At 50.6% G+C, this 24,421-nt stretch overlaps 1 protein-coding gene across 1 annotated transcript; it reads left to right on the top strand.

The window, feature by feature from the left end:
- The first annotated feature begins 343 nt into the window (after positions 1-343).
- On the top strand, positions 344-18,539 carry ATN1 (atrophin 1). The gene is made up of 9 exons (XM_065414940.1): positions 344-427; positions 653-790; positions 1,120-1,233; positions 3,399-5,278; positions 14,260-14,482; positions 14,615-15,332; positions 17,131-17,274; positions 17,626-17,806; positions 18,466-18,539. The coding sequence occupies exons 1-9, from the start codon at positions 350-352 to the stop codon at positions 18,497-18,499; spliced, it is 3,510 nt and encodes a 1,169-aa protein (XP_065271012.1). The 5' UTR covers positions 344-349; the 3' UTR covers positions 18,500-18,539.
- Positions 18,540-24,421: the final 5,882 nt, after the last annotated feature.

Genomic DNA, 24,421 nt, shown 5'->3' with positions numbered 1-24,421 from the left:
CTTAAATAATTTTCTGTGGACATCCAGTGAGCAAGCATTAAGATTATTATCTCTTATTAGTGAAGATCCCCAGGTTTATAAATAAAAGATATGGCAACAGTAGTAATTTTTTGGCATTTATATCATGAGCTGAAATTTTGGTGTGAAGTGACCTCATACACACAACTCACTCTCTTTTTCCATTTTTCTGTCTTTGTCTCCTTCTCCGTCTTTCAGGGTCCACTAAGAACCTGTAGTAGCTCTGGAGTGAGCCCCCCCCTTCCGGAGGAGCTAACCCTGCCCGAATCCCTGAGGCCATCATCTCAGTCTCCCGGGGAACAGTGGAAGGGGGGGAAAGTGACACAAATTTATGTTTTCATCCAACTGGGCCAAGGAGAATGGGGGTCCCACACCCAAAAGAATGAAGACTCGACAGAACAAAGACTCGGTATGTGAAAGAGGAGGAGGTGGTGGGTAACCAAGGACTGGAAAAGAAGGAGAGCTGTGGGTCAGGACTGAGGTGCATCAGAAAAGCTATGTGGTGAATGTAGGACTGGAGCAGTGGAATGCTGTGGGTTAGCACTGAGGGCTTCAGCAGAGCTGGAAGGTGGGGCAGGGGTTGCATAGCAGGGGGAGCTGCAGGGCACACTCAGTGTGTTTTCTCACATCTTAGATGTCAATGCGGAGTGGACGGAAGAAGGAGACTCCCGGACCCCGAGAGGAGCTCAGGTCACGGGGCCGAGCCTCCCCAGGTGGCATCAGCACTTCTAGCAGTGATGGCAAAACTGAGAAATCCCGGCAAACCAATAAGGTAGGAAACATTAGTATGATATTGAGTGGTACCATGAGGTCCACCAAGATCCTGGCAGGGATTGGTTCTTCCACCCTGCCCTCAGGAACTTTCTTATCCCCCAACCATTTTACCAAGAGGTTATCCCCCACCGACCCTTTTCAGTGTTTGTTTTTGCTAGGTTGTGACCTGCTAGAGAAACCATGACTCCTAAATCCCCAGGGTCCTGTGTCAATCTGTCCAATCTGTCATTTTGTGTACAAATCACTTGTATGTCAGCTGTCTCTCACCCACTGTGGGAGCTTCGGGAAGGAGTTCCATGTGTGACCCTTCTCTCCTCTCCCTTGCAGAAAGGACGGGTGGAGGAGTCCTGTACCCCCAAGGGTAACAAGCAGGGCCGGATGGAGGAGATTTCAGAGAGTGAAGGGGAGGACAGCAATGCCCCCAAGAAAACCAAAACTGAGGTGAGTTTCCCTTTGCACCCCACAAACACCTCCATGGTCTGGTGCAGGAAAAAAGCCTCTGGGAGTTCCCCTCCCTCCCTCTTGCGCTGGATCAGGTCCACGGACCCGTCTAGCCCGCTGCCCCGGCTGCACTGGATCACACCATTGTGTTGGTTGTGGGCTGACAGGCTTTACCAAGCAAGAAGAGACAATCCTCACCCATAAATAGGCCTCCTCCTACATTTCAGGGGCTTGGCACTTCCCTTTCTGGGGCAGGAGGTGGCTCCCCAGAACCCAGGAGCATGTAGTTCCCCAGGATATCCCTGTCAGGTCTAGCATATCTTCCGTCCAACTTGTCCTCTGGGGTTGAGATCATGCTGGCCACAAATCATCACTTGCCGGATTTAGGTCTGGCTCAGCCAGCTAGTCTGGGACCTCCAAGCAGCCCTGGATGTGATCAGCTAGCTTGCTGCTTTGTCAATTCAGGGACACTGATTGTGTGTCTGGACTGTCTGGAACTGCCCTACAGTGATTCTAGTTAAGTGGTTATATGAGTTAACACTCATGAATTCTCTTCCTGGCTCTGGGAGGGCTATAGGGCCTAACAGTTTAGAGCAGAGGAGACTGGGAATCAGGACTCCTGGTTTCTATTCTCAGCTCTTCCCCCGACTCAGTGTATGATCTTTGCCAAGTCCTTTCCCTCTCCTTATTACTGTTTGCATTTCAGTGGTGTCTAGAAACCCCAACCAAGATTGGGCCCATTGCTGTAGGCACTGTACAAACACGCAGTAAGAAAAAGCTGTGCTCTAAAGAGCTTACCTCTAAATAGACAAGACAGGTGCAGGATTTTTAAGCTCTTTGGAGCAGGGTCTTCTTGTTATATGTGAGTACAGCACCCAGCACATTGGGGTCCTGATCCATAATGGGTTCCCTACACGTGACTGCAATCCACAGAATACTAATACCATTTTACAGATAGGAAACTGAGGCACGGAAAGATGAAGTGACTGGACCAGTGTCACACAGGTCTGTGGCAGAGCAAGGGATTGATTCCAGATCTCCCAAGTCCCAGTCTAATACCTTGACTACAAGACCATGCTTCCTGTGTAACAGGGGTATCAGATATCTGGCCTGCATGATGTATTCGTGTGGCCTGCAGGACATATTCACATTCTCCAGAATCTCTGCTTTCATTTTTTAGAGAAGTAAGTTTCTTGCCCTTCTGCTTGCAGAAATGACCTTTTAAACGTGACCCGAGTGTAACTGATTCAGTGTTGTCTGCCTGGGTCTGCAGACAGCCTGAAATGAGGACTCAGAGGAGGGAACTCCTCAGTCCGTATTGGGTCTTTTGCTCTTTACACAACAAACATAATATGAAGGAACCACATAGGCACAGTGGGGTCCAAGGACATTCAGAGGAGATTCACAGAGACAGGGACAGGGAAGGTGGGGAGCAATAGAGAAAGGGGGATGGGAAGGAAGAGACATGAGGGGCAGAGATAGCAGTGGCCCAACAGGCTGCGGGTTTCCTTCCTCAGTGCTGAATGTGACGATAAGGCATTGAACAAATAATAAATAATCACTGAATATTTAGTTAGTTCATAAAGGCCATATTCTCCCCTTGATCTCTGTACAAATCTCCTACTGCTGTGGAGGGGGATAGTCCTGAATTATAGCCTGGACCACAGACCAGAATTCAGCTCTTTCTTCCAAATACGTTTGACACTCCTGCTTTATAACTGTTCTCTGTGCGTCAATTACCCCCTCTGTCAAATAGGGCTAATGATACTTACCGACCTCCCTGGGGTCATGAGACTTAATTCAAGAATGTCTGTCAAATAAGTGGAGCTTGGCAAATGGAAGGCACTAGGATTGTTATAAATACACTGCCAAAGGACATCTGCTTCCATCTGCTGTGAATCTGTTGCCTTTTCCTTTTCTGGGACATGAATAAAGTAGGGCCAGGGGAGGAGGAGCATCTCACAACCTTCTTTAGTGCCTCCAGAGAGGAGAGTCACTGGGGACTACATGTAAGGGGTGTCAGAAAAGGGTGACCTTCCTTCTCAGCTCCTATAGCGAGGGGCTGAGAACTTCAGAAAGGAGAATCTCTGGGGCTCAGAAAGGGTTAACTTTTTTGCTCATGCTCTGAGGGGCTGTCTGATATCTCCCTCCTCTCTGTACCTCAGGAGCTACCATGTCCCCAGTCTCCCTCGGATGTTGACAGCCTTGATGGTCACAGCTTCAATGATGAGATGAGCAGTGACCCACGGGACATTGACCAGGATAACCGGAGCACCTCGCCCAGTGTCTACAGCCCAGGCAGCGTGGAGAATGACTCAGACTCGTCCTCTGTGCTGTCCCAAGGGCCATCCCACTCCTACCGTCATCCCTCACTGTTCCCCCAGAGTCCCCCACCTGCCCCTCCAATTGACAGCCTAGCCCGTCCACTCGAGCCAGGTTTCAGCCTAGCAGGCGAGGTCCACCCTCAGGCCCCTGCAGGTGGCTACCACTCTCAACTTGAGACTCAGGCATCGAGGATTTTCCAGGCCCAGGCACCACCAGTGCCTGCCTCCTCTTCCTCTTCCTCTGCTGCACATGCTCCTCTTTATCCCACTGCGAGTGTGGTCCAGGGGGGGCCCAAAGCCACTACTGGAGGGGGGGGCCTCCCAGTGCCGGGAGGGCGTGAACAGACCCTTGGTGCCAAGCACAACCCACCACCCACTACTCCCATCTCCCTGGCCTCTGTGGCAGGGGGGCTACCCCCTCAGAAGACTCCCCCAGGCAACCCCCTGGTAGCACCCCCAGCTTCTGCTCCCTCCTTCCCCCATGTCACAGCCAACCTGCCTCCCCCACCAGCCCTGCGCCCACTGAATAATGCGTCCACCAACTCCAACTCACCTGGGATGGTGGGGCAGGCATTGAGTGGGCACCTCCCATCGCCCCATGGGATGGGGCAGGACAAGGCACCTGCCCCACCCCCCTCACGTTACCCCTATGCCCCCCCTCCACCCAGCTCTTCTGCTCAGTACCCTCCACCTCCCCCTGCCCAGGCCCTGCCCAGCTACAGTGCCTCCTATGCCCACTCTTTCCCCCCACCTAGTGGCCTCTCCATCTCCAGCCAGCCCCCCAAGTACACCCAGCCCTCTCTGCCCTCCCAGCCCGTGTGGAGCCAGGGTCCACCACCCTATGGCCGCCCCCTGGGCAACACCAGCTCCCACCCCACTGCCTCCTTCCCTGGCCAGCCCTCCCAGCAGCCACCACAGCAGCACCACCACCATGGCCATGGCACTGGAGCGGGGGTCTCCCCAGCCACAGCAGCTCCTCCCCAGCCACCTGGAGGTTACCCCCACCCCTTGGAGTCAGGCACTCATCACCCTTCACATGTTGCCTATGGGCTACGTCTCTACCCACCCCACAGCCAGGCCTCATACAGCCAGGCTCCTTCAGCCTCCTCTTCCTCCTCCTCCTCCTCCTCCTCCTCTTCCCAGGGGACATACCCAGGTGTCTGCGCTCACCCCCAAGGGCAGAGTCCTGCTGCCTACGCCTTCCCTCCGCCACCTCCACCCTCACCTGCGCATGGAGCTGGCCCACCAGTCACCTCTGCCTCTGTCACCCTCTCCACTGTCATAGCCACCATGGCCTCCTCCTCAGCCCCCTACAAGACGGTGTCACCCCCTGTTCCTCCCTCCACTGTGGCCCCCTATGCGAAGCGGGCAGGCTCACCTGCCCCCACATTCCAGCCCCCAGCTCCCTACAAGCCAGGCTCACCCCCTTCTTCCTCCACTTCATCATTCCGTGCAGCCACGCCCCCCGGGTACAGAATGACCTCTTCTCCAGCGGCTGGCAGCTACAAGGCCCCTTCACCTGCTCCCACTGCCCCCCCATTGCCTGGCGGCATGGGAGCCCCTGCTCCCCACCTACCACCACTACCACTGAGCGCTGCACAGATCAAGCAAGAGCCATCAGAGGAGTACGAGCCCCCGGAGAGCCCAATGCCGCCGGCTCGGAGTCCCTCACCAGCCCCCAAAGTGGTGGACGTACCAAGTCATGCCAGCCAGTCAGCCAGGTGAGCAGGGAAGAGCAAGAGAGAGAGGGAAAAATAAGACAGAGGGAGGAACATGGAGACAGAGGGAGAAAAGAAGGGGAGAGAGGAGGGTGGGGGAAGGGAGGGCAGCTTTTCAGGGCCTGCAGCAACAAGTAACCCCCACTGGAATCAAAAAGAGTGACCTATCCAGAGGGTGGGCCTTGCAGCCCCTGCATAAATTAGAGCAACCCAGTTTGCAGGGGGGGCATCGTTGCAGCCCGACACAGTGCCTATACCAGGGAATTTTCCCCTGGACTTTTGGTTTATGGTACCTGTAAGCTGCCACAGTGGCATACAGTGGTGGGAGAGGGGATGAGAATCTCACCCTGTGTGTTTGGGGAAGGAGATTGGGCCACAGAGGTAGGGTGCTGGATGCAAGTAAGGGAAAACCATATGAAAAATAAGGGACAACACTTTATTTTAAGGGACATTTTAGGAAACACCATTTCCCTTAGCATATCATGTATTTGTCTCTCAAGTGTACGTTTTTTGTGTCCTCATAGATACAATACAAATATCATAAGCTTCAGTGAATTGTTTAAAATGGTACTTATCAGTTTTCATACATTTCAATACATCTTTGTTCTGAAATCAATTCATAAAACTCTTTACATGTACAATTGAAATAAACTTTAATTTGAAGCTCAGCCTTAACAGAATCAATATTTAGCAAGTCTTTTTACACAAGGAAAATATTCTTTCCGGTGCTGCATTTGAGGTAGAAATGAACATAATAAATTCCATAAGTTTTAAGAAACTGGGAGAAGGAGCTGGCTACCATGTTTCAAAGTCCCACCCTTTCCCCTGCACACAATATTCACTGAACCTTCTTTGCTGTAACATACTAGTGCCCATATGTGGCAAGCATTTGCTATTTACTTAGTCATTAATGAACCTTTCCCTTTCCAAAAGTTTTCTAAATTCTTCCTCGCATTTCCTTACCTGTGTTATAAGTATAAAAACAGGCCTGGGGTCGAGAAACTTCTGAATATTTAGTATGTTTTAACAACAAAGTCTCAAACATGAAGCCACATCCAAGATTTTTTATTTCAGGTGCACAATTCAGTGCAGTCTTAAGACAATACCAAAAGAGAAAAAAAAATTGAGCTTTGTGGTTAGTTTTTCTTAAAAGTAGGGCTGTCAAGCAATTAAAGAACATAATCGCAATTAAGCGCACAATTAATCGCACTGTTAATAATAGAATACTATTTATTTAAATATTTTTGGATGTTTTCTACATTTTCAATATATTGATTTCAATTACAACACAGAATACAAAGTGTACAGTGCTCACTTTATATTATTATATTTTATTACAAATATTTGCACAGTAAAAACAAAAGAAATAGGTGAATTGAAAAATACTAATACAAGTACTGTAGTGCAATCTCTTTATCATGAAAATTGAACTTACAAATGTAGAATTATGTACAAAAAAACCTGCGTTCAAAAATAAAACAATGTAAAATTTTAGAGTCTGCAAGTCCACTCAGTCCTACTTCTAGTTCAGCCAATCGCTGACAAACAAGTTTGTTTACATTTGCAGGAGATAATGCTGCCCGCTTCTTGTTTACAGTGTCACCTGAAAGTGAGATCAGGCGTTCTCATGGCCTTGTTGTAGCCAGTGGTGCAAGATATTTATGTGCCAGATGCGCTAAAGATTCATAGGTCCCTTCATGCTTCAATCACCATTCCAGAGGAAATGCTTCCATGCTGATGACGGGTTCTACTTGATAACAATCCAAAGCACTGTGGACCGATGCATGTTCATTTTCATTATCTGAGTCAGATGCCACCAGCAGAAGGTTGATTTTCTTTTTTGATGGTTCGGGTTCTGTAGTTTCCGCATCGGAGTGTTGCTCTTTTAAAACTTCTGAAAGCATGCTCCACATCTCGTCCCTCTCAGATTTTGGAAGGCACTTCAGATTCTTAAACCTTGGGTCGAGTGCTGTAGCTATCTTTAGAAATCTCACATTGGTACCTTCTTTGCGTTTTGTGAAATCTGCAGTGAAAGTGTTCTTAAAATGAACAACGTGCTGAGTCATCATCCGAGACTGCTCTAACGTGAAATATATGGCAGAATGTGAGTAAAACAGAGCAGGGGACATACAATTCTTCTTCGAGTGATTGTTCATGTCCATTCCAAGCAGGTGTGTGCGCGCCGCGTGCACGCCAGCCGGAAGATTTTACCATAGCAGCGTCCGTAGGGTCGGCTTCGGTGCCCCCTGGAGTGGCGCCTTCATGGCGCTGTATATAGGGGCCCGCCGACCCTCCACCCCCTCAGTTCCTTCTTACCACCGGTGACGGCTAGCTGGAACTTCACTTGCTCTTCAGCAATCTTGGTAGTGTCCCGTTTCTTCCTTGTAAATAGTTTAGTTAGTTTTAGAGTTCGTGTAGATAGATAGTTGTTGGGGGGTTTTCCCCAACGCATTCATCGCCCCGCTGGGGCATACCCGGGTCCCCAGGGTTTAAACTCTGTAAGGACTGCGGGAAGTTCATGCCAAAGAGTGACCCGCACTCTTCCTGCTTACGGTGCCTAGGAGAGAGCCACCAAAGAGACAGGTGCAGTATCTGCAGGGCATTCCGCCCCAGGACTCTCAAAGATAGAGAGCAGAGAATCAAAGTTTTACTAATGGAAGTGGCCCGGCGGCCACATTCGGACCCTGGGCCGGCTGACGCGGCGCCCAGCACTTCATCCTCGGTGCGTAGCGCCCCGGCACCGGTAACACGTCATGAGGCTAAAGCCTCCAAACCCCGGCACTGGAGAGAGTCGGCACATAGGAAATCGGCCTATTCTCCAGCCCAGTGGCACCGCTCCCCAGCGACAGTGGGTACTGCTCCCCCTAGGTCCTCCTATTCGGAGACCTCAGACTCGGAGGCGGACTCGTACCGCTCCAGCAGATCGAGGAGCAGGCGGTCGACCTCGCGGGTGAGCCTCCAGCCTTATCCGCCACAGTGGCAACAGCAGTGGCAACCGCCCCCCCAGTGGCCGTTCTGGACTCCATGGGCCTACCATCAGTCCATGGGACAGGCGTACGGGCCCCGCTCAAGGTCCGCATTGGTCTCATCGACATCGGTGGCTCCGGCTCAAATGTCTCCACCACCGGCACCGCCGTCTGACAGGAATGTGCCACAACAGAACCTGGCACCGCCTAGTCAGATACCGTTACCGGCAGGGACCGTGGTTCCGACACCGCAGGCACCACCCAGCACACCTCATCGTTCGGTCTCGACCCTGGTACCGGCCGCGGTGCCGCATCCTGTACGTGCACCGGCCACGCAACCTGAGTACCGTGTGCCGCAGGCCCCCACAGAGGCCGAGGGCATAGAGGAAGGCCCTTTGCAGGTGATCTCCTCCTCTTCCTCTCCGGATGAGGCGGTCACAGGAACTTCAGCGGCACCGGCCCTAGAGGACAACAGGATCCTCCAACAGTTACTCACGTGTGCAGCCCAGAGCCTCTCGATCCAAGCCGAGGAGATCGAAGTGGATACGGATCCGGTGGTCGACATCCTGACCCTGTCGGGCCCATCCAGGGTAGCCCTACCTCTGATAAAAACTATTGCGGACACATCCCGCACCTTGTGGCAGACGCCGGCCTCATTAGCCCCCACGGCCAAGAGGGCAGAGAGGCGATATTTTGTCCCCTCCAAGGGCCATGAAACACCTTTATGCCCACCCTCCCCCGGACTCCCTAGTGGTGGATGCGGCCAACCAAAGGGAGCGTCAGGGATTCCAAGGGGCTACACCAAAAAACAGGGAGGCCAAGAAGTTGGACCGGTTTGGGAGAAAGGTGTATTCAACAGGGGGGCTGCAGTTGCGTATAGCCAATCAACAGGCTATAGTGAGCCGGTATGGTCACAATACATGCTCGGCACTGTCTAGGTTCACAGAACTCCTTCCTCAGGAATCGCGAACCGAATTCTCAGCCCTAGTTGAAGAAGGGAAATTAATTACCCGAGCGTCCCTCCAGGCAGCCTTGGATGCGGCGGATGCAGCCTCATGCACATTGGCGACTGGGCTGGTCATGAGGCGGGGAGCCTGGCTTCAGGTCTCAGGCCTTCCACATGAGGTCCAACAGACCATCCAGGACCTCCCCTTCAAAGGGCCCATGCTCTTCTCTTCTATAGGGGGAGGGATAGCTCAGTGGTTTGAGCACTGGCCTACTAAACCCAGGGTTGTGAGTTCAATCCTTGAGGGGGCCACTTAGGGATCTGGGGCAAAATCAGTACTTGGTCCTGCTAGTGAAGGCAGGGGACTGGACTCGATGACCTTTCAAGGTCCCTTCCAGTTCTAGGAGATAGGATATCTCCATTAATTTAAAAGACAGATAAGCGGCTGCATAGCCTAAAGGACTCAAGGGCTACCCTTTGATCGCTGGGCTTACACACCCCAGTTACCCATCGTAGGCAATTCAGGCTGCCACAGGCCCCGCGGCCGTACCAGCCTCAAAACCGCACAGACGCGTTGCGCAGGCGGGCCGGGACCGGCAGAAGGAGGCAACAACAACAGCCCTCCGCCCAGTCATCTGCCCAACCAAGACCACCACTGGGGCCTAGGGCCCCATTTTGATGGCACGGTCGGGGACAACCTACCGGTCACAACTCTGGATCCGTCCAACCCTACCTTTTTGTCACGTCTGTCCCCCTTCTATCGTGCATGGGCCCGAATCACATCGGACAGCTGGGTGCTCTGCATGGTAGAGAGGGGATATTCTATCCAGTTCTCCTCCCTCCCGCCCCACCAGCCCCCCTCCCCGCCCCTCTTCAGGGACCCCTCTCACGAGCAACTTCTAATTCAAGAAGTGCAGTCCCTCCTCGCAGCAGGGGCAGTGCAGGAGGTTCCTCAGGAGTTCAGGGGCAGGGGCTTCTATTCCCGCTATTTCCTAATATCGAAAGCGAAAGGGGGCCTCAGACCTATTCTGGACTTGCGGCGTCTAAACAAGTTTGTGAAAAAGCTCAAGTTCCGCATGGTCTCCCTATCCTCCATCATACCCTCCATGGATCCAGGAGACTGGTATGCTGCCCTCGACTTAAAAGACGCATACTTTCATATTGCAATAATCCCTCAGCACAGGCGTTACCTCAGATTCGTCGTAGGCAACGCCCATCTTCAGTTTACAGTTCTACCCTTTGGACTGTCAGGAGCCCCAAGGGTCTTCACAAAGTGCATGGCAGTCGTGGTGGCCTTCCTACGCAACCAGGGAATTCAGGTGTTTCCCTACCTGGATGATTGGCTCATCAAGGGCCGTGCCAAGGAGGCTCAGGTGGTTTTCATCAGGAAGACCTTCCTCGAGCTCGGCCTCCTCCTGAACGAGGCCAAGTCCACACTATCTCCAACCCAAAGAATAGAATTTATAGGGGCGGTCCTGGACTCGACACACGCCAGAGCGTACCTCCCAGAGACCAGGTTCCGGACCATGTCCAGCATTATTCTTGGTCTCCAACGTTACCCGACCACTACAGCAAGAAATTGCCTCAAGTTAATGGGTCACATGGCGGCGTGCACCTATGTGGTGGGCCACGCCAGGCTCAGACTGCGTCCGCTCCAGTCCTGGTTAGTAAAGGTGTACCGGCCGGCCAGGGACTCCCTAGACTCCGTAGTGACGCTCCCTCGACCAGTGCTGGATTCCCTCCAGTGGTGGCTCGACCCACGGGAGGTCTGCGCCGGAGTACCCTTTCTCAGCCCCCAGCCCTCTCTATCCCTGGTAACAGACGCATCGGATCTGGGGTGGGGAGCGCATCTGGGGAACCTCAGAACCCAGGGTCTTTGGTCACAAGAGGACCTTTCCTTACACATCAACGTCAGGGAGTTACAAGTGGTGCGTCTGGCATGCATGACCTTCAAACCCCACCTGGCAGGCAGGTGTGTTTCCGTCCGTACGGACAACACACCAGTGATGTTCTATATCAACAAACAGGGTGGTGCACGCTCCTCTCCCCTGTGCCGAGAAGCCCTTGCGTTATGGGACTTCTGTGTACAGAACGCAATTCACCTGACAGCATCCTATCTACCGGGGAAGCAGAACGGGCTGGCAGATGCCCTCAGCCGCTCGTTCCAGGGCCACGAGTGGTCTATTCGCCGAGACGTAGTATCCTCAATTTTCCGTCTCTGGGTCCATCCCCAGATAGACCTGTTTGCCTCAAGAGAGAACAGGAAGTGTCAGCAATTCTGCTCCCTCATGGGACACAGTCCCAGGTCCCTGACGTACGCCTTCCTCCTCTCCTGGGAAGACGGCCTACTTTACGCTTTCCCCCCGATTCCCATGGTTCACAGGGTAATCCTCAAGACTCGCAGGGATCACGCTCGTGTCATCCTGATAGCGCCGGCATGGCCGCGCCAACACTGGTACACATCGCTCCTGCACATGTCCATACGGGCGCCCCTCAGGCTGCCCCTGCTCCCAGACTTGATCACACAGGATCGGGGTCGCCTACGTCACCCGAACCTGGAGTCGTTCCACCTCACAGCCTGGATGCTCCATGGCTAAACCCTGTGGAGATGCAATGCTCTCATCAGGTCAGGCAGGTCCTTCTCGGTAGTAGAAAACCCTCCACCAGGACCACGTACATAACCAAGTGGAAGCGCTTCTCCATCTGGGCCGAACAGCGGGGGCAGGTTCCTTTGCTTGCCCCGATCCCTCTCATATTGGACTATTTGCTTCATCTGAGACAACTAGGACTCTCCCCCTCTTCGGTTCGAGTCCACTTGGCAGCTATCTCCGCATTCCACCCAGGAGCAGGAGGGAGCTCAGTTTTTGCAAACCCACTGGCTAGTCACTTCCTCAAGGGCCTGGACAGACTGTTCCCGCATACTCGTCAGCTGGTCCCGGCTTGGGACCTCAATTTGGTCCTGTCCACCCTCACAGGGCCACCTTTCGAGCCTCTGGCTTCGTGCTCGCTGTTATATCTTTCATATAAGGTTGCGTTCCTAGTGGCTATCACATCGGCCAGGAGAGTGTCGGAGCTTAGAGCACTGACATCAGAGCCTCCATACACGGTCTTCCACAAAGACAAGGTCCAACTCAGGCCGCACCCAGCGTTCCTTCCTAAAGTGGTCTCCCAATTTCACATGTCAGGACATTTTTCTCCCGGTGTTCTATCCGAAGCCACACTCCTCCGCTAAGGAGCGTAGGATGCACTCCCTGGACGTTCGCAGGGCCCTGGCATTCTACATTGAAAGGACTAAACCCTTCAGGAAATCAACCCAACTTTTTGTTGCCGTGGCTGACAGAATGAAGGGGCTCCCGGTCTCGTGACAGCAGATCTCCTCTTGGATCAAAACCTGCATCAGAGAATGCTACCGTCGGGCTAACATACCAGCCCCGCCTATCACGGCCCACTCCACAAGAGCGCAGGCCTCCTCCGCTGCATTCCTGGCCCAGGTCCCGACGCAGGAAATTTGTAGGGCGGCCACATGGTCCTCAATCCACACTTTTACAGCGCACTATGCCATCACGCACCAGGCCAGAGATGATGCAGCCTTCGGCCGCACAGTACTTCAGTCTGCAGTGACCTCCGACCCCACCACCTAGGTTCAGGCTTGTGAGTCACCTGCTTGGAATGGACATGAACAATCACTCGAAGAAGAAAAAACGGTTACTCACCTTTTTGTAACTGTTGTTCTTCGAGATGTGTTGTTCATGTCCATTCCAATACCCACCCTCCTTCCCCTCTGTCGGAGTGCCGGCAAGAAGGATCTGAGGGGGTGGAGGGTCGGCGGGCCCCTATATACGGCGCCATGAAGGCGCCACTCCAGGGGGCGCCGAAGCCGACCCTACGGACACTGCTATGGTAAAATCTTCCGGCTGGCGTGCACACACCTGCTTGGAATGGACATGAACAACACATCTCGAAGAACAACAGTTACAAAAAGGTGAGTAACTGTTTTTTCTCCCCTAAGGAGTTCAGTCACAAATTTAATTAATGCATTATTTTTTTAATAAGAATCATCAGCATGAAAGCATGTGCACTGGAATGGTGGCTGAAGCATGAAGGGGCATATGGATGTTTAGCATATCTAGCACGTAAATATCTTGCAATGCCAGCTACAAAAGTGTCATGCAAATGCCTGTTCTCACTTTCTGGTGACATTGTAAATAAGAAGAGGGCAGCATTACCTCCTGTAAATGTAAACAAACTTGTTTGTCTTAGCGGTTGGCTGAACAAGAAGTAGGACTGAGTGGACTTGTAGGCTCTGAAGTTTTACATTGTTTTGTTTTTGAGTGCAGTGATGTAACAAAAAAATCTACATTTGTAAGTTGCACTTTCACAATAAAGAGATTGTACTACAGTACTTGTATGAGGTGAATTGAAAAATACTGTTTCTTTTGTTTATAATATTTACAGTGCAAATATTTGTATTAAAAATAATATACACTTTGATTTCAGTTACGACACAGAATACAATATATATGAAAATGTAGAAAAACATCCAAAATATTTAATAAATTTCAATTGGTATTCTATTGTTTAACAGCGCAATTAAAACTGCGATTAATCACATTCATTTTTTTAATCGCAATTAATTTGTTTGCGATAATAGCATGAGTTAACCGCTTAATCGAGAGCCCTACTTAAAAGATTAGGTTTCTTCAGGCTGAATTCTACACTGAAAACAGGGTCTAATCAACAGTTACTTTGAAGCTGCTCTGCTAAGGTTGATTCAGCCTGTCCTTACTGATACGACAAATTAATGAAATAAGGAAGTCTAGGGATGGTCCCTTAAAATAAGGGATGGGTAGTCACCCTGCACAGAGGGGACTGCTGGGGCGGGACACAGCAAGGGAAGGGGTATATCAGGTGTGTGGGGCACAGCTGCTTTCCACAGCTCTCACTGGCTGCAAGATCCCTGTACACCCTCCATCTTCCTTGATACATTTCCAGGCTTGTGCCAGTCCTCACTATTCCCCTAGTCCTCCATCTCTCTCACACTCTGACCCTTGTGCCTCTGTTCTTCTCCACAGGTTCAACAAACACCTAGATCGTGGCTTCAACTCCTGCTCCCGTACAGACCTTTACTTCGTGCCCCTGGATGGCTCCAAACTCGCCAAAAAACGGGCGGATTTAGTAGAGAAGGTCCGCAGGGAGGCTGAACAGAAGGCCCGGGAGGAGAAGGAGCGGGAGAGGGAGCGGGAGAGGGAGAAGGAGAGAGAGAGAGAAAAGGAGAGAGAATTGGAGAGAAGTGTGGTAGGTGTTGCAGTGACCCCACTGGGGAGAATGGGGCTGAGCAAGAGGTGATGTTTAGGGATCACAGTGCCCCCTGCTGGGGGAGGCTCTTGTTAGCCTCTGACACTGAAAAGCTTCTCTGCTCTCTTGCAGAAGATGGCTCAGGAGGGCCGGCCAGTGGAGTGTTCATCTCTCGGCCCTGTCGCTCACCGTCCATCCTTTGAGCAAGGCAGTGCCGTGGCTACCGTCCCGCCGTACCTGGGCCCCGACACTCCAGCTTTGCGCACGCTCAGCGAGTACGCCCGGCCCCATGTCATGTCCCCCAGCAACCGCAATCACCCCTTCTATGTGCCGCTGGGTGCTGTTGACCCCGGTCTGCTGGGCTATAATGTGCCAGCCATCTACAGCAGTGATCCAGCCACACGGGAACGGGAGCTGAGGGAACGGGAGGCCCGGGAACGAGACCTGCGGGACCGGGACCTGCGGGAGCGTCTCAAGCCTGGTTTTGAAGTCAAGCCAGCTGAGTTGGAGCAGCTCCATGCTGTGCCTGCTGCTGCCATGGATCCTTTCCCGCGCCATGGAGGGCTGGCTCTGCAAGCAGCCCCTGGCCTACACCCTGCTTTCCCCTTCCACCCAGGGCTGGGCCATCTGGAGCGGGAGCGGCTGGCACTCGCCACCGGCCCAGCCCTGCGTCCCGATATGTCATATGCTGAGCGACTGGCGGCTGAGCGGCAACATGCAGAGCGGGTAGCTGCCCTGAGCAATGACCCCCTGGCCCGACTGCAGATGCTCAATGTGACGCCCCATCATCACCAGCACTCACACATCCACTCCCATCTCCATCTGCACCAACAGGATGCCATTCATGCAGGTGAGGGGAGTGCGAGGGCTCAGGGTGGGATCCCCAGCCTCCAATGCTCTTTTTCCCCCGTAGGTTGTCTCATTGGCTCATTTTCATACTGTATCTCTTGTCTACACCAGAAAATTTAGGTGCTTCCAGTTCTGGTTCTAGCTTCTGAGCAAGTCTTTGAATCATCTCAGCCTGCACATGTTCAGTGCTAGTGTAGAAGGAAGGCGCAGGCAGCGCCACTGCATGGGCTGTCTTGGCCCTTTCAGTGCAGTCCCTCAATGCTTATGCCCAGCTCAATTACAGCCCCGAGCACTGGTGGGATCAGATGGGAAGCTCTCCATCCACTAGACACATGTCGAGCTGTACTCAAGTAGTCCCAGCTCTGCTTAACTCCTCCACCTCATTCAGGATAGGCCTAAGCAGTCTTGGCTAGTCTTGGCTCAGCCCAGCCCCCCTAACTCCATCTTATTAGAGGCACAGAGACCTATTCCAAATGCAGTTTTATTTCATTTTTTAAAATATTGCTGTTTAATAGCATAGAACTCTCTATACAATTTTTTTTTTTAAGTTTTAAGTCTTTATCCTTTTGGACCAATGTGTTTCAGCTCCTGAAAATGCAAGCACACCAGAGAGAGGCTAGCGGACACACACAGCATCACATGGCTGCTCTTATCTTACTGGGTGCTGATGTGGGCAGTGTCTTGGCTGCAGCTCTCAGACTCCTTGATCTGAAAAAGTGAAACCAGGGGCACTAGTAACTATAGACACAGACACACCCCTATGCCCAAAGAAATCCGAGCTCTCTGCTCACCTCCTGATGTCTCCTACTGCCTAAGTTGGGAGATGAGGTGCTGGGGGTGGGAGTAGGGGAAGTTTGATGGCTGGGCTACACAGAGAGACCTGGAGGGATGTCCTCCCATCAAAGTTGGGTCCTGGCCATTTATATCTCAGCATCCTAAAGAGAAACAAGGACAAGGAGAAGTTCAGCAATGACAAACTCAAGAAAACAAACCCCAGCTACCCAATAGTAGAAAATAATTGTACCAAAGAGAGGAAGCACCATATCCCCTTGAGCACTCAAAAGCAGCAGTGCCAGCCATACCAATCTGTTGGGAACCTGGTGACTGTATGCGTAGGCACCTGGATGGTTTGTGTAGATCTGTGTCCCAGCACAGATCCATAGACGGCCCCATTCAAAGCAGTTAGAACCAATCAAAATGATAACAGGAGCAAACTAATATCCATTATTCCCCTTTTACTGATGCACCTCCTACCAGCATTCCAGCATCTAACACCACATAATGATATGTCCATCCAGAAGAAGCAGCTACCATACTAAATAGTAATATGCTGATGAGGTACAAAGTACGTGCAAGCTCGAGTGCCTGCATGTTGGGCATCCAAAAATAGAGGCACCCAAAATGAATGGACACTTTTGAAATGTAGCCCATGCAGCATATGGGCTTTATGTTGTGCATGCAATATGTGGCCTCATGCCTATGCTGCACATCTGCTCCAGAGGGCTGTGCCTAGAACTGGAGGGTGCCCAAACTGGAAGTGCCCAAATGCCACGCTCTGGTGATGGTTGCAGAGGAGGGTGTTGCGTGTGATCTTGCAGAACAATTTTCCGTGAGCTAGTGTGGATACAAGGAACAAATACAGAAACAAATGGGACTAAAAATGATTGACCTTGCAATGGTTCTGCCCCTAGTACAGAACAGCCTGGCTGTGTGTGTCTCTCTCTCCCTCCCCCTTTGTTCCTCACTTTCTTCCCCTACTTCCATAGCACAGAGTACCTATGGATATCTTCTCTCCCCAGCCTCAGCCTCTGTTCACCCCCTTATTGACCCATTGGCCTCGGGGTCACATCTCACTCGGATCCCATACCCAGCTGGTACCATCCCCAACCCACTCCTTCCTCACCCACTACATGAGAATGAGGTGCTGCGCCACCAACTTTTCGGTAAGAACACTGGTGGGAGCTGTGGGGCAGGACTGAAGGGCACCAACACAGCTAGAAGAAGCAGAACTGGGATAACAGTGAGAGACTGAGGTGCATTAATAGCTATGGGGTGCTGTAGCACCAGGACTGGAAAATCAGGGTACTGACAGGTTAGGATTGAAAGGCACTGGCAGAGCTGTGAGAGGAGAACCCAGGGTTGGAATACTGGACTGGGAGGTGCAATAGGTCTGGATTAAGCAGCATCGATGGAGCTCTACTAGTGGGGCATGATTGAGTCAGGGAGGAGTGGATGATGATGGGGCTGAAAAGATGACACGATGTGTTCTTTTTCTTGCTTTTCTTTGGTTGAAGCTGCCCCCTACAGGGACTTGCCGGGATCTCTCTCTGCTCCCATGTCCGCAGCTCATCAGCTCCAGGCCATGCATGCACAGTCAGCAGAGCTGCAGCGTCTGGCTCTGGAGCAGCAGCAATGGCTTCACGCCCATCACCCTCTGCATGGAGTGCCACTCCCTACACAGGAGGATTATTACAGGTGTGTAGAAGCCACTGCTCGGGGGAGTGGGATATAAAACCTTTTGCCTGTAAGGCACTGGTTCAAATCTGGCCCCAGGATGAGGGAACTAATGGGATAAGGGAATGGGATAGGAGGTCCTTTGCCTCAAGGTACCAGTTCCAATCAGATCCCAGGTTTGGGGGGACTGGAATATGGAGTCTTTCACTTCTAGGATGCACCAGTTCCACTATGGCCCCAGGTTGGTAGCGATTGAAAGTCATTCACATCTGATGGCTGTTCCATGGCCCTCATGCTAAATGAGTATGTGAAGTCTCAGCCCTGTTCTTAGGAGGGGCAAATGCCTGCTTCACAAAAGCTGGCAGCACAATTGGCACTACTAACTGATCTCCTTGTTGTCAGAGGACTGAAAGGGTCACAGAGCTGGATTCCCCCTCTCCTCTGTGAGGGCTGTCTCCGGGACGGGGAGAGCACATTGGCAGGGGAGCAGTATGTGTGTGTTTGGAAGTGACTGGGTTGTACTGCTCTGGGGATTTACCAAGGATTCAGTTACTGAGCCAGCAATTTTATCAGGGACTAAATTGACGTGAATAAATGAATAAATACAATTCACAATATTAAATCCTCTCTCTCTCTTTCTCTCTTTTCCCTTCATTCTGCTATTGCCTTGCCTCTCCTAGTCACCTGAAGAAAGAAAGTGACAAACCCCTTTAAATGGACCCCAACCCTCACAATGACATCATCATGTCTCCCTCTCCAGAGGAGCAACCAACCAACCAAATCCTGGGGAGGGGAAGCTGTAGAGTGATATATCCCGATCCTACTCAGCACCGTGCAAGACAAGAAGGGGTGGAGAAAACAAGACGGCCACCCTGGGAGCAAAGAGGGGGAGGGGAGAGAAGAGGGGAAGGGAGTAAAACACCAACAAAAAACTTGGAGCATTGGCTGGACTTTGAAAGGGGCACTGAAAGAGACAAAGTTGATGTTGCAAAGAGCTGGTGCTACAAAGAATCATGGGGGATTCAAAATGGCTGCTGCTCCATCTTCTCTTTTAAAAGTTATTGTGTTCAATTTTTTAAAAAATGGTGGACAGCATCTTGAGACTTTTCTCCATAGGGCGGCAGCCCCTTCTGCTTCTTTGAGTGAGCAAACATGGCCAAGAGGCAGCCATTCAAACCCTGGTGGAATTCCTTTTCCAACTGGCCCCACCCCACCCTGTTTGATTTGATGTAAGATATGGCTTAGAAGTGCAAGGCATCATGGGACTTTTCAAAAATGGGCAATGCTGCTTCCCACACTCCAAACCCTTTCAGGAGTGAATGTGGCAAAGAGATGCAAGCACCATTGGAACTTTTCAGAATGGACACTGTGACTTTCCCACACTACTCTTGAGGGACTGGGCCTGGCCATGAGGTGCAAAGCACCATAGGACTGTTTTCAAGAAGGTGGCTGTATTTTCTCCCACCTTGAGGGAACAGACATTGCCAGAAGGTGCAAAGCACCATGGGACTGTTTTTGAGATAATTGCCCCTCTCCCTCCCAGCCCACTTGGAAGGGTTGATGTGGTCAAGAGACACAGGATATCCTGGGACTGTTTTCAAGATGGTGGCTGCCCCTTTCCCTTCACCCATTCCAATTGATGTACTTTAACTCATGCACATCCCATTAGACGTGGCGGTTTTGTGTAGCAATTTGTGACTCTCCAATCCGTGTGTGTGTGTGTGTGTGTGTCTGATCTCACAGTTGTATATCTCGATCTGTCCCCATATATATATTTACTTAAAACATTAAAAAAAGCTATGGAAAAATACCCAAAGTCCCCCACATTCCCAGCCCCCAACATGCATTCTAATAATTTATATATATAAATATATATATGAAGCTCTTAAAAAAGAAAAGCAACCAAACAAAAAACCCTTCCAGAAACTGACTTTCTTGTGTTCATTTCAAAGGAGCTGGGAATAAGGGGATGTGAAAAACAGCACACTGCACTGCAGTGTGTGAAAATGGAGCGTGGTCCCCCAGATGCACAGTGGCCCTAGCTCCAGGATGGGGTGTAGGGAGATGGGATGTGGCCAAGTCATGAAGAGTGATACCTCTGAGATAGGGCCCCCAATGCGGGGGCAAGTTGGGGGTATAGAAAGATTTGACATGTGCAAGATATGAAGGGCAGCTTCTCTGAGAACACAGCACCTATGACTGTCAGCTGGGGTGTTGAGATAAGGGTCCTGTGCATGATATGAAAAAAAGGTGACCTAGTGCCAGGTTGTGGTGTGGAGGAGATGGAGATGGCGAGGGAACAAAGGGCAACACCCCATCAGTCAAGTACCCCCAGTATTAGAGAACTGTGGAAATCTGAGGCATAGCCAGAATATGAAGGGCAATACCTCCAGTAGCACAGCACCTCCCAGTGGCAAAACACAGTGTGGGGGAGAAGAGGCAGGGCCAGGGCATGATGAACAACACTGCCCCTAACAGCAGAAGGCCCCTTTTATGCCAATCTGCTTGCTAAGAGATGGGGCAATATATGAAGAGTAGCACCTCCTGGAGCACAATAGCCCATAACACCAAGTTGGGGGAGGGGAGAAAGTGCATGTCCAGGGTATGAAGGATAGAATAGTGCCGCCTAACATGAGGTTGGGGTTCTGGCAGATGCAGTGTGTCTGGGGTATGAGCAGTACAGCAGAACCTCAGACTTGCGAACACCTCAGGAATGGAGGTTGTTCTTTCAAAAATTTACAACTGAACATTGACTAATTACAGCTTTGAAACTTTACTATGCAGAAGAAAAATGCTGCTTTTAACTATCTAAATATAATGAAACAAGCACAGAAACAGTTTCCTTCCTTGTCAAAGCTTTTTTTTAACTTTCCCTTTATTTTTAGTAGTGTATTTTTAACACAGTACTGTATTTGCTTTGGGGGGGGGGAGTGGGGGAAGCTGACTCTGCTGCTGCGTGATTGCATATTTCCGATTCCAAATGAGGTGTGTGGTTGACCAGTCAGTTTGTAATTCTGAGGTTCTACTGTACTTCCTGCAGCCCAGTACCCCCTAATGCCAACCTGGGTTATGGGGGAGATGGGCATGTCCAGGAGCTGAGGGGCATCACCTCCACACCTCATTGCTGTGAGTGTGCAGAGCAGTGGTGCAAATAGAAATCATTTCTTGCCAGTACTGCAGTCATGGGAGGGACACAAGGGAGGACACATGACTCTCCATGTGACTCCTCCCCGTCCCCAGCCCGGGGCCCCCATGCACTCCCCGTCCCCTCCGACACCCCCCTTACCTTTCTAAAATGATGCTTTGGGCTCCTGGTGCCACCTGTACTTCCAGGTGTCATTGAGGATCCAGCAGCACCCCAAATTTAAAACTTCTTAAATGAAAGAAGGATAGGAAAGACAATCACCCCACTTTCCATTAACACACTAACAGTGCCTCCCTTATGTCCAAAGTAAGCATCCCCCAAACTAAGCTTCTGCCAGCTTGCAGAATTTTATCTAAGTATTGCTCTCCACCAGGCACTAGGAAAGCATCTGGGTTTGATGGAAAAGAGGCATAGAACTGTGTGTGCCATGTACATCTTGATAGAACTACAGCCCAAATTGTTTTATTATTTTTCTCAGCAAGACATACAGGAAGGGCAATCAAAATCAGCCTGGCAGACAGGGCTGTCCCTAGCCATTTTGGTGCCCTATGCAGCCCCCCAGGCCTCCGAAGGGGGGGGTCAGGAGCAGCCTTGGGGGGAAGGGGGGAACTGATCCCCAGCACAAGCTGGCAGAGGGGATCTCCACTTCCTGTCGCCCCGTGTGTGCAGGGCAGGCCCAACCCTGCACTCACGGGGCGGCGGGAAGTGGAGAGACCCGGCCCCAGCCTGCTCCGCTCTGCTCCCCTGGCTCCCAGGCTTGGGGGGCAGGGGGGAACTGCCCCCCAGCACTCACCGGCAGCGCGGCTGGAAGCCAGCAGTGCGGAGTGGGCTGGGGCCGGGTCGCTCCACTTACTGCCGCCCAGTGAGTGCAGGGCAGGCCTGACCCCTGCTGCAGTCCTCAGAGAAAGGGGTGGAGTGGGGGCAGAGCAAGAGCAGGGGCTTTGGGGAAGGGGTGGAGTGGGGACAGGGCTGGGGCGGCGCAGGAGTGTGGGCCGTGGGGAAGAGGCGGAGCAGGGGCGGGGACAGCTTTCCTGGGCAGCTCAGACGGCCGGGGGATCAGGCTGGCCACTGGAGCAGCACACAGCTGCATAGGGCACCAGGAAATTTGGGGCAATTTGGTGCCCCAAATTTCCTGGTACCCTACGCAGCTGCGTACTGTGTGTATGGGTAAGGACGACCCTGCTGGCAGAACATGCATGCAAACTCTCTCTGGATAAGCAATTGATCAAAATCACATTCTCTGATCTCTTGGGGCCAAATCCTGTTCCCATTGAGATCAAAAGGAGTTTTGCTATTGAGTTCAATGGGAACAGGCTTTGACATTTGGAGAGGAAAGAACAAAACCACTCAAGCAAGGGTTTTTGCTTATACCACAGGCATCAAAGGCTGCTGACTCATGTGAGAAAGTCAGCAGACATCTGATCTTTGTCCATTGCAAGGGAGAAATCAGCAATCAATGAGGCTAGAACAGTCTCTGTACCATATCCAACTCATAAGTCCATCTGCAAAGGATCAAGGAAATATGAAGGCTCCAGATTACCTTCAAGTCCTCAGTCCCTTGGTTAGAATGCTCCTATTAGTATATGTTCATAGTCCAGAGGCTGTAGCAGGAAAGAGGCAAAATGGATATGTTTCCAGGCCAGGGCCTTTTAGCTTCTGCCAAGTGCCAAGTAAAGGGAAATCTGTTCTTACTGTGAAAGATGGTGTTTGGAGTCACATGGGCAAGTTACATGTCCATCACCCCCACCCATATTCTAGTTAGAACAGGGGTCAGCAACCTTTCAGAAGTGGTGTCCCAAGTCTTCATTTATTCACTCTAATTTAAGGTTTTGCGTGCCAGTAATACATTTTAACGTTTTTAGAAGGTCTCTTTCTATAAGTCTATAATATATAACTAAACTATTGTTGTATGTAAAGTAAATAAGGTTTTTAAAATGTTTAAGAAGCTTCATTTAAAATTAAATTAAAATGCAGAGTCCCCTGGACCAGTGGCCAGGACACGGGCAGTGTGAGTGCCACTGAAAATCAGCTGGCATGCCGCCTTTGGCACGCATGCCATAGATTGCCTACCATTGAGTTAGAACATTCACAAAAAGTCCATTAAGTGTAGACAAGTGTTTTCCAGGGTTCATTGTGAGCTAAGTGTTACTTAATGGGCCATTCAATTTGACTTGTCCCTTCATGTGCTGGTTAAATACCTAGTGGGCATTATCACAGGAGCAAACACAGTAAATGTAGCTAATATTCATAACTTCAGATACCAAGATGAATATACCTGTATAGAAATAGCATAATCATAAGTACCAGCTATTTCACCTACATGACTATTCCCAAAAGAGATTCTGAAAAATCACACCACGTACCTGAGACCCTATGTGCCAGCACCATGCCCCACTGGAGTTTTGTTATCTGTTATGTAACAACAGAGATGGAGCCAGTGACATGACTCCGTTTAGCTTAAAAGGGCAAGGTTAATTTTTAGCTGTTCAGGTGTGACCGCACCTTTCATCAGTGAGGCTGGCTGGCTGGCACACATTCAGGTTAATGGGCTTCAGTATGCCTTTGCAGTTACCTTTTTAATGTTCATAAACCTGGTATGTGCTGAGGTGGTTTAAAGCATAACACAGGTTTTTAGGTTTGCAAATCTGTGAACCTCTGCCTCTTTGAGATTTTATTTTATTTTATTTTTTGCTGGTCATAATGTGGGAGGGTATCCTCTCCACCCTCTGCTCATGAGGTTATGTATTTGTCTTGTAACATTCTTCTGAACACCAGTTGGAAGGATTTACCCCCCACCCCATAAGTGTGGACTGAGTCTTTTCTCTCAAGAAAGCATGTAATTTTTTTCAGGTTCACACTGATGAACACAGAAAACAATTGGGGCTGTTAAACTTTCTTCAAATTCCATAGAAAATTTAGTTCAGCTATATTTTCCAGTACAGTGATGAAATGGGTGTTAATACTCACTTTTCCACAAAATGTGTAGTATTTCAGTCTGTTTATATGGAATATGGGAGTTGGATGAGGAGTCATTTCAGCGTATGTATGACTTATTAAAAGACAATTTTTAAGTAGAACTGTATCCTAAACTGCATTATGATATTGAATCTCCCATTGAAATGCAATGTTTGGGTACTACTTCCTTTATAGGAACAGAACAGACTCCTGAAACTCTTACCACAAAAGTGGTCCACAGACATGGAAATAGTCCCATTGTCTTCAGTAGGATTGATCAAATGATTAAGGGTTTACAGGATTAGGTTCCAAGTTTGTAAATTGTTCTAGATGAAACTGACAATGCCTAAACTGTCAGATTAGAAGGGGCGTCATTGGAATAAAGGTGGGCAGATGTGTGATAAATCTTAGCTCTGTTGCTAAAATGAGGGACATATTTTCAGCAAAGTTCTTGGCAGATTCCTGAGGTAGCTGGTTTAAGGTCATCAGTGTCCGGCATTATAATCTTCACTTATAGTTCTCTCACCCACAAAGCT

The sequence above is a fragment of the Emys orbicularis genome, chromosome 1 (assembly GCF_028017835.1).
Source record: "Emys orbicularis isolate rEmyOrb1 chromosome 1, rEmyOrb1.hap1, whole genome shotgun sequence".
NCBI lineage: Eukaryota > Metazoa > Chordata > Testudines > Emydidae > Emys > Emys orbicularis.
Note: the sequence above shows the minus strand (reverse complement) of the source record. Positions and strands in the feature narration are given on the sequence as shown.